General features: G+C 40.9%; 1 protein-coding gene across 1 annotated transcript; it reads left to right on the top strand.

The window, feature by feature from the left end:
• The first annotated feature begins 1,300 nt into the window (after positions 1 to 1,300).
• On the top strand, positions 1,301 to 8,091 carry LOC127580963 (protein shisa-like-2B). The gene is made up of 2 exons (XM_052034972.1): positions 1,301 to 1,491; positions 7,917 to 8,091. Exons 1-2 carry the CDS (start codon positions 1,301 to 1,303, stop codon positions 8,089 to 8,091), a joined length of 366 nt encoding a protein of 121 aa, XP_051890932.1.
• Positions 8,092 to 9,556: the final 1,465 nt, after the last annotated feature.

The raw sequence follows: 9,556 nt of genomic DNA on the forward strand, positions 1-9,556 counted from the left end.
GATGGGCTTAGAAGACAAAAGAGACTGCAGATGCTGGAATCTGGAATGAAAAATAAAATGCTGGAAGAACTCAGCAGGTCCGTCAGTATCTGTGGAGGCAAAAGGTGTAAGTTGACATTTTGGGTCAAAGCCTTGCATCAGGATTATGGGGAAAAGCTGGGATGGTCCCCCTTGGAGTTAAGGTTAATGGGAGGCGTGAAAGAGTTGGTCAAAACAATGAAGAATCTAACGAAGGGTGTAACTATTCCCATTGGTGGAAAAAAATCAGAGGGCACTGGCAAGGTGATTGGCAAAAGAAGAAAAGATTACATTAGGAATGACACATCAAGTGGTTAACTTCTGGATTGCATTTACCTGTCATGGAGGCAAACTTAGTCACGGGTTTTAAAGGAAAAGTGGATCAATGCTTGAAAGGTGGAAAACATTGCCTAAATAAACGAAAGTAAGGGAGGTTGGGACGTACAGAGCTGGTTCGTACTCAAAGGGCCGAGTGGCCTCGTTACCATTTCATAACCAGTATCTCAAACTTTCTCTTCCACTGCTCAAATTCATTACTGGAACTAATTCCAGAACCACCCTTTCTCCAGTTAGCTTCGCTAGCACCAATATTAAAAAGTTCTCTTGTATGCATTTTAATAATGTTATACCCGCTACCTCTAATGTTTTGTTTTCAATTAATATCAGAGTAGATCAAATATTGCCGTTGCGTTTTCTTTTTACTAATTGACACTTCTGTTGAAACATCAGTGGATAAACAGCTTCAGGCAGTTAACGAATATTCCGAGACGTGCTTTGCAAACTCGCTCGCCAATGACGCCAAAGGACGGTGCCCGTGAAAAGAAGCCGATGCTAGGAGACCAGTCAATCACTCCATCAGTTAGTGACATGATATTGATTCATCCCTTCGCAAAACAGGTTTAACATTAATCATCAACGCCCCTTCCAACATACAACGCACAGTGAGAGTATTCTTATATTTAGCTTACAGGTTTACCTTTAATACCAGCGCCTTAACCCCCATAACATAGCGATTCCCTTGAATTGACTGGCTCCCTTGCATCCTGGTACATGCACGTATTAGTAACAAACGAATTTGAGACAAGTGCTCTCCTACTTAGGGACTAGGAGTAATGTCAACCCGTTGAGATCCAACAAGGACCTATTCGCAGTGGTAGAGATTGGGTCGAGTGGGCTGGGGCGGAGTCCCGGGAGCAGCTGGGCTGCTTGGAGCTGCCGTGCTGGGCAGCGAGTGAGAAGGGAGAGCGGAGCGGGCTGGGCGGCTGCCAACCCCTCGCCGGACATGAGCGGAGGAGCGCGAGTTTGCAGCGGCTACTCCAACGTGAGAGAGGAGCTGGTGGCAAGGTTCAAGTGTCCGAGGAAGACGGACGGCGTGGACGAGGTTTACTGCTGCGGTTTCTCCGATCTCAAGTATTGCTGCAATGAGGCTGGCAACTATTTCCCCTACCCGCACGGCTACATGTGGTCGCTGAGGTAAGCGGGGTGACTGGGGAACGGGAGCCACAGGAGGCTGCAGATGCTGGAATCTGGAGCAATACACCAGATTCTGGAGGAACTCAGCAGGTCAGGCAGTATCTGTGGAAGGGAATGCACAGTCAATGTTTCGGGTCTGGACTGGACATCTTGCGTGTTGCTTAGGGCAAGGAGGAGGCAAGTAAGGTGAATGTGTGAGAAGGAATCGGTGCAACCTAACTTCAGAGTCGCAGCCAGAGCCTTGGGCAGCCTAGTTGGATCCGAATAGACCTTTCTTAACGATTTCTTCCTTGTTTTAATTTGTTTTGGTGACCATCAGACGGGAGGATTTGAACCTGACCACTGTAAATTGCCCCTGGCGTTGGTGGGGTTACAATCTGGAAGGAGTTAAGTGGGAGAACTGGTTTCAGGGAATATTGTAGGAGGGATGGGATAGTTCTGTGAGCCGGCATTGACTAGACGACAAACAAACGGCTGGAGAAACTCAGTGGTCAGGCAACATCTGCGGAAGGAAAAGGATAGTCGATGTTTCGGGTTGAGACCCTTCGCCTGGACTGTCCATTTCCCGTCACAGATGTTGTCTGACTCGCTAAATTCCTCCATAAATTTGTGTTTCTTTGCTCCAGATTCCAGCATTTACAGTCTCTTGTGTCTCCATTGACTGGATGAAGTCGAAAGTCTGGCACCAGTTCGCAGCTAATGAATCATTTTGAATTACACACTCCGTTGTGACCCAGGTAAACGCAGCAGACAGGTTTCAGATCCCACAGCTATGAAACGAACGAGCTGTTCATTTAACTTTGGACTGAGTGCCATGGGACGGTATCGAGAAGTGAACCCCGCCCAGGCAATGCAGCACAATGTCAGTACTGCACCGTGGTCCAGGATTGGATCTGGTGCTAGAGTACGCAGGAGTCCTGAAGCTACAGTTTTCTGATCTAAGTAACTGTATTACCAGCAGAGCCAGGGTGGTGATTACATTGTTTTACGTGTCCCAAAGGGATCAGGATGCCAACAAAAATTGGTGAGATAGGGCAATGACTGTGGGAAGTGAGGTTCAGAGCTATGCAGAAAGACATCTTCAAACCAAAATTCTTCTAAGATATCTTTATTAGTCACATGTACATCGAAACATAGTGTAATGCATCTTTTGCGTAGATTGTTCTGGGGGCAGCCCGCAAGTGTTGCCACGCTTCCGGCGCCAACATAGCATGCCCACAACTCCTAACACATACGTCTTTGGAATGTGGGAGGAAACCGGAGCACCCAGAGGAAACCCACGCAGACACGGGGAGAACGTACAAACTCCTTACAGACAGTGGCCGGAACTGAACCCAGGTTGCTGGTGCTGTAGTACACAATTGTATTGCCATTGCGAATTAAGTGAATTTCTCTGTGAAACCTTCAACTATTCTAATATTAGATGGTCTCACCCACCAAGTTTCAAGGACCAGTTAACATGAATTATGTTTTACTTTTTAGTTACAGAAAACACAAAGTGTTTCATGTGGATGGTTTTAAAGAGCAGAGTTTTGGCCAAATTCAAATTCAGTATTAGAGGGAGGGTTTATCTGTGGGTGATGTGAATGAGCTTTTCACCTTAAGTTTCACATTTCCTTATGAAGCCATTCAACCCATCCTGTCTGTCCTGGAGCACAGAGCAAACCCATTCCTCCACTGATTTTCCCTGTAACCTATTCTCCCACATTCCTATCAACTCCCCCTTAGATTCTAAAACCCACCCACACTAGAGGCAGTTTACAATGGACAACTAACCTACCAGCCTGCATGTGGTTCGGATGTGGGAGGAAACTGGAGCACCCAGGCGAAACCTACTTGGTCACAGGAAGAACATGCAAACTCCACAGAGGTCAGGATTGAACCTGGGCTTCACAATTATTGTGTGAAAAGCTCTGTTGTTGTCTGGATGGGCAAGGGCTACAGAGTCTACTTCATGCACAAGTTATTTATGGTATGTTCTCAAGGAATTCTCACGGTTTGATCCAGAGTTATCTTTCCTCTAATCCTATTGTGATTTGCCCTGATTCATTGCTTGATTCCCATTTTCAGGTCAGTCCACAAGAGGAAAATAACTGGTTTCCTCTTGCACCTACAACGTCTTATCCAATGGCATGAATGTGCAACGTGTGATGTCCAATGTACAGTGCCTGCATTATGTGTTTGAAATATGCCACTTACCTCACTAACATTCAATGCCAATATAGCTTCTTTAATTCCTTCTGCATTCTCCCATTGTCATTCTTCCTCAGATGTTTCCTTGTTCTTTCCTTATCCATTGTAAGTCTAGCAAAACAAAAGCAGTAATGTTTCTAAAACCATGAATCAATTTTATAATTTATATTCTTTAATAAATCTCTGCTCCTGCTTTCATCATGGTCCTTTCATTTCATTATTAGCAAATTAATATCAACAAGTCATTCTAATTTGCCTGCACCCTTCAGTATTTATAACTCATTCTGATAGTTCCCCAAAGCTAGATTTTTCCCCTTACTTCCCTTATTTTAATCAATATGCCTCCATCTTGATCCACATTAAAAACAAGCTTGCTAATAGCATGCATTAATGTCTATTATTTAAGAAACTACATTCTTTACTGACCTGTCCTCTTTATCCCTAAATTACAACCCATTTATTAAGTTGTAAACCCATTCCGCCGTTCTTGTCAGCAGCATAGAGCTTCAGATCGGCTTTTTTTTAGTGCTTCCTTTGTATGCGCACATAACTTTAAGAGGTTTATCTCAATGCCATAATTATCCCTGGTGACCCCACTTTTACTTGATGCCTTTTTCATTCTTAGCCTATTCTTATTTTTAACCTGATTTAAATTCAGTGGCACTAACTGCAGCTGTGAAAGTGAAATTAGCCACACAATTATGCCAATGTCCTTCCTGGTAATAGCTAGTCAAATGTACCCTTATATAAAGTGAGTATTAGACAACATGGCAGAAAGATTTGTCTTTGATCCTGGTGTTAAATGCATGCAAGGGTGTTGGGTGCTGGTGCTACTCACATACCACCCATTTGGTTCCACGGAATGAATGGAGGAGAGAATAATCAGTAATCAATGCTCTCTCAGTCCTGATGACTGAAGGCAAATTTCTCCTGCATGTTTTCTAAGGGAATTAACCATTAGTTTTCAATTGGAAAATGACTAGCAAGTGCAGGGTATTATCAATAGATCCCACTGTTAGAGCTCTACATGAGCATGGCAATTTTTTCATGAATAACTTTGACCAGTGACCAGAAATATAGTCTAAACATCAGTGCCTATCTTCCAGGAAGGAGAGACACTAAAAATAAAGCAGTCATCATCCATGACCTTATGGTCGGTAATTGTACTGACGTCTGACTAAAAACCTTATTTGTGGTTGGTGATACCTGTTTGGCTATGTCTGCACCACTAGGCCCACCCAATTATCACAATGATTGTCTTATCCTTATCAGCAAATGATACTTTGGTCTCCGCCTTTACTATGGTGCCAACCTCTGGTCTATTGAGCACCTCATCATGTTCCACTCCTTTGGCACTGTTCTAATATTCTCATTCCCTACCGCTCCCCAAACCCTAGTGTGAAGTTTTGCACCTGTCCTCCCTACATTTCTGCACTGTACAGCTGTTTATCCTTGGTCATTTCAATTTCCACCTCAGTTCCCTAAACCCTTCTGTGAATTCTCAGCCCTCCTAGCCTTCTTACAACGCTCCCTCCCTCCCAACTCTCCCAATGGTTTTAATGGTTTGCTGAGTGGGATATGTGGATCCTGAGCTCCCATTGCCCATCTCCCAGTCCATTTGCTCTGTCCATTTTTTCCATGAGAGACACAAACTGCTCCTTTAATCCCACTCCCACCAAACATCCAATAATCCTCGCTTTTCAAGTCTGATGGACGAACTTCAACTTGAAGAATTAACTTTGTTTCTCTTCCCACGGATGCTACCTGACCCACTGAATATTTCCAGCATTTTGTTTTATTTCAATAATGCAATAACACAATATCTCTGCCAATTATTACTGCTGCTGCATGTTAATGGTTTTTCCTCTTGAGATATAGATTGCTACTTTTTAAAACTAATTTCATCCTCTCGAGAAATAAAGGACTGCTGACACTGGGATCTAGATGAAAAAACAACAAGATACTGGAGGAACTCAACAGGCCAGACAGCATCTGTGGAGAAAAGCAGATGGTCAATGTTTCGGGTCAAGACCCTTCTAGGAGGCAAAACAGAGCAGTGATAAGTGGACAAAAAAGGGGTGGTGGGGTGGGCACAAGGTGGTGATAGGTAGATGCAGGCAAGAGATAGAGATAGTGTTAGGCAGATGTTGTTTCCCCCCCCCCCCCCTCTATATATTGGGCTTCCCCTTTTCCTATCTTCAGTCCTGAAGAAGGGTCCTGACCTGAAATGTTGACCGTCTGTTTTTCTCCACAGATGCTGCCTGGCCTGCTGAGTTCCTCCAGCATCTTGTTGTTTTTTCAATGTTATCCTCTCCTCTCCGCTCTTTGCAAATGGCAGTCCCTCTACAACCCTCATTTTTTTTCTCTAGATTCTCTGACTATGTTGTACCTCCCAAATGAATATCTGCCTCACAATGTCACAGAATATTATCACTTATCACTTCTTTAATAAGGTTTCCTCCCACTTGTCCAACTCAATACTGAAGTAACCCTAAACACCATAATTTGAAATTCCTAATGATTGTGATCATGCTCCTTGGCATCACTCAGCTATACCACCCTCCTTTATACCATTCTTTAACATTATAGTTTATTTAAACTGCCCTTATTTGGTTCTACTCTAATCTATCTAATTGTAACCTGAGCATCCATCACAATGTGCTTCCTTCCTATCCAGGTTCTGTAACTTTAGAAGTTCAATGAATTCACATTTTGTCTGCCTATCTTATCTACATGTACTATTTTAACTTTGTCCATACATGGATAACCTTCCATATCTTTCACATGTACACTGATAACTTCCAGTTGTACAACTCTCCCACTTCTCTGTCATGTCAAAGTGCTTATTTGAAATGAATGGGTTGCTATCTTCATGCTAAGCACTAGAAAGGCAAAAGGTCACAGACTCCTACCCTTAATACTGGCATCTCTAGCTACCCAAGCACAGCTTCAGAGTATTGATAATAATCTCTGGTTGTGAGCATCATTAGTAAATTGCTTTCTTGAAACAGTTTAACAACTTGATACAGTCAAGTGGTTTGTCAGCTTCTTAAAAGGAGAGTTAAGAGTCAGGTACACTGGTGTGGAGCTAGAATATTACATAGATTAGACTCAGACAGTGAATTTCTTCCATATCAGATATCTCAAGACAGATGAGGTGGATTCTTTATGACACAAACAATTTAACTTCCAGATTTTTCAAATCATTCCATAGCTCAAACTCACTGTTAGATTTGAGCTTGTGTTCTCTGGATTATCAGTCCAGGCTTCTGGATTAATATTACGGTAAAATAACCACTCCATTCATGTTTGGTTTGACCTTGAGATGAGATTTTGACCCCATATTGTCTCCATGGCTTAACCTATTCCCAGTTCTGAAACATTGTCCAGTTCCATCCCAGGAACCCTCATCCACACCTTAACCATTGGTGGACTCAGCTGTTTGAATGTTCTCCTGGCTAACCTCCCATCCTCCAAAATCTTTGGTTCATCCAAATTCTACTCTGATCTTACTTTCCCAATACACCACTGGAGTAAAAATATATTAGATCTTTACTCCCACAAATCAGATTTAAAAATTCTTCTTCATGACTTTAAATGCCTACTAACTTCTATAAAACAAAATGAAATAAAATCTAAACCTAACACCTAAACAGAAACATTTATAATTGCAATAGTTTTATGAAGATAAATATATTTCAAATTTACTGCCAAGAAACCTGATCCATGAATATATTAATAAAGTAGGATTTTCAGGTAAAGCACATTAAATGAGTTGACATATTTTCAATCCACTAATTCTCCACTATAGTAGGTACAGTGCTAATGCGTAGACTTCCAGATTATATAAAGAATGGAGGAGCAACATTAACACTGATTACATGGGATATTAAACTAAGTTGTCTTTCTATTTTGCATTACTCAATTAGTTTTCAGTTGGCTAAACTAATTTTTCATTAATTTCATGAACCTTTATCTTTCCCTTAAACTTAATGTGGAATTTAAACAAATACATTCTGAAAGTGCCAGTAAATAATATTGATCAGATTGCCTTATCACCACTTATTTCAAACTGGCCTCAAAGAATTACTGTAAATTTGTGAGGCAGGGCTTTAAATGCAATTGATATACAGAAAATGCAAATGATCATTCCCACCACTGAGTTCCGGCTGAATTTAGAGAGGTATCCATTAAGTTAAACATGGAATGTCTTTTTATCTTCTTTTCTTCAGTATAGGTGCAATGGTGGGATTAGGAGTTGCTGCCCTACTTCTACTGATATTTATCTTTAGTGCTTTTGTGATGTGCTGCTTATATTTCTACAATAAACCCCAAGGATTAGATTCAGGCCTCAAGCTTCAAAGCCTCGCAACATCTCCATTGCAAGAGGGTAAGTCTAATTCATAAGTAATAAATTACTACAAATGCACCAGGCATGTTTCTATGCTTCCTGCTCTGGGTCTTAAAATGCTGAGCTCATACACAAGAGCACAGTTTTTTTTCCTGAGACTTACCCAAATTGTAATCCTTTCCTACCTTATCAATTTTCTGTGAATCATCTTGATGCAAAGTAGACATTGTTTTGATTGATGTGATATTAGGAATTTCTTCAAACAGTAATTAAGAATTATTTTATGACATTTTGATAGCAGTGTTGAGATTGTGCCAAACCAATTACATTTTTTATAACTTGTTCTTTTTTCAACCAAAAAACCCAATCACACAACCACTTTTATGACTGGCATTAGAAAACTTCTACAGAGAGTACCATATTAATTTTCCACATTAAGTCCATGTTTTAGGGTACTGTATCCACTTTACGCCTGCTCCTATTTTCTACTGACTTTTCCAATGGAGAGTGAAAGTGCTCATTTTAAAACAAATTATGAACATTGGTGAATCTTACCACTCCCTAAGAGTAGAGTGCCCTACTATATTGCCACATTTGCTTGACTTTATAATAAAACGGATATGGGGAGGAGCCCAACAGATATTGTTATGGGGTTACTAGTTTCGCAGATGCACAAAGTATCAGCTGTATACTTATTTCTTCGAGGATAGAGGAGCAACAGAGGGAAGCCTCACCACTTGCTCATTATTAGTAACTTCCATCTCCCTGAATAAACATGTCTTGTTGTCCAATGAGTCTTGGTTGCAGAGACTCCTCTATAAAGGTAGCATTAAATATAGCCCACCTCCACCTCATAGGCTATTGTTGTTGAAATAATTCTGGACATATTTGCAAAGGTGAATATCCAGGCTGTTTGAATATTACAAACAAACCAGCTCCTTGAGCACAGATGTATTGTTTCCCAAAGCAAGTTATTTCATTCATTTTTCTCATGGTCAACCTGCAATATGGCAGGGTGGAATAATTTTCTTGTTTTAAGGAGTCATAAATTTGGGCATGAAGTTAAACACAAAAAGCTGTGGAAAATAAAAATAGAAAATGCCAGAAACACTCAGTAGGTCAGGCAGCTTTTGTGGAGAGAGAAACAGAGTTAACATTTCAGGATATTGGCATTTTGTTAGAAATCAGTATCCTGTCAGACGTTTATGCTTGATATTCATTGCCGGATTTTGGCCCATTGATACAAATAAGATGCTAGTTTACCTTCCATAGTGGACTAAATTGCAAGAATAATTGAGTTGAATTTTCTTGAACATGAACAGAGATGCACTTGTGATTGACAGGACATTTTCCATTTTAATGTCTTTTTTTTGATTACTGCAAGACAGGTGTACTGGTGTTATTAAAATATTAAAAAATAACTAATTTCTAAAACCTAGTATTCATTTATAGTTTGAACAGAATGCCAATGTGAACTTATTTTCCACAAATGTTTAGCAAAAATCTGGAATCTGGCCTAAC

This window comes from Pristis pectinata, chromosome 2 (genome assembly GCF_009764475.1).
Source record: "Pristis pectinata isolate sPriPec2 chromosome 2, sPriPec2.1.pri, whole genome shotgun sequence".
NCBI lineage: Eukaryota > Metazoa > Chordata > Chondrichthyes > Rhinopristiformes > Pristidae > Pristis > Pristis pectinata.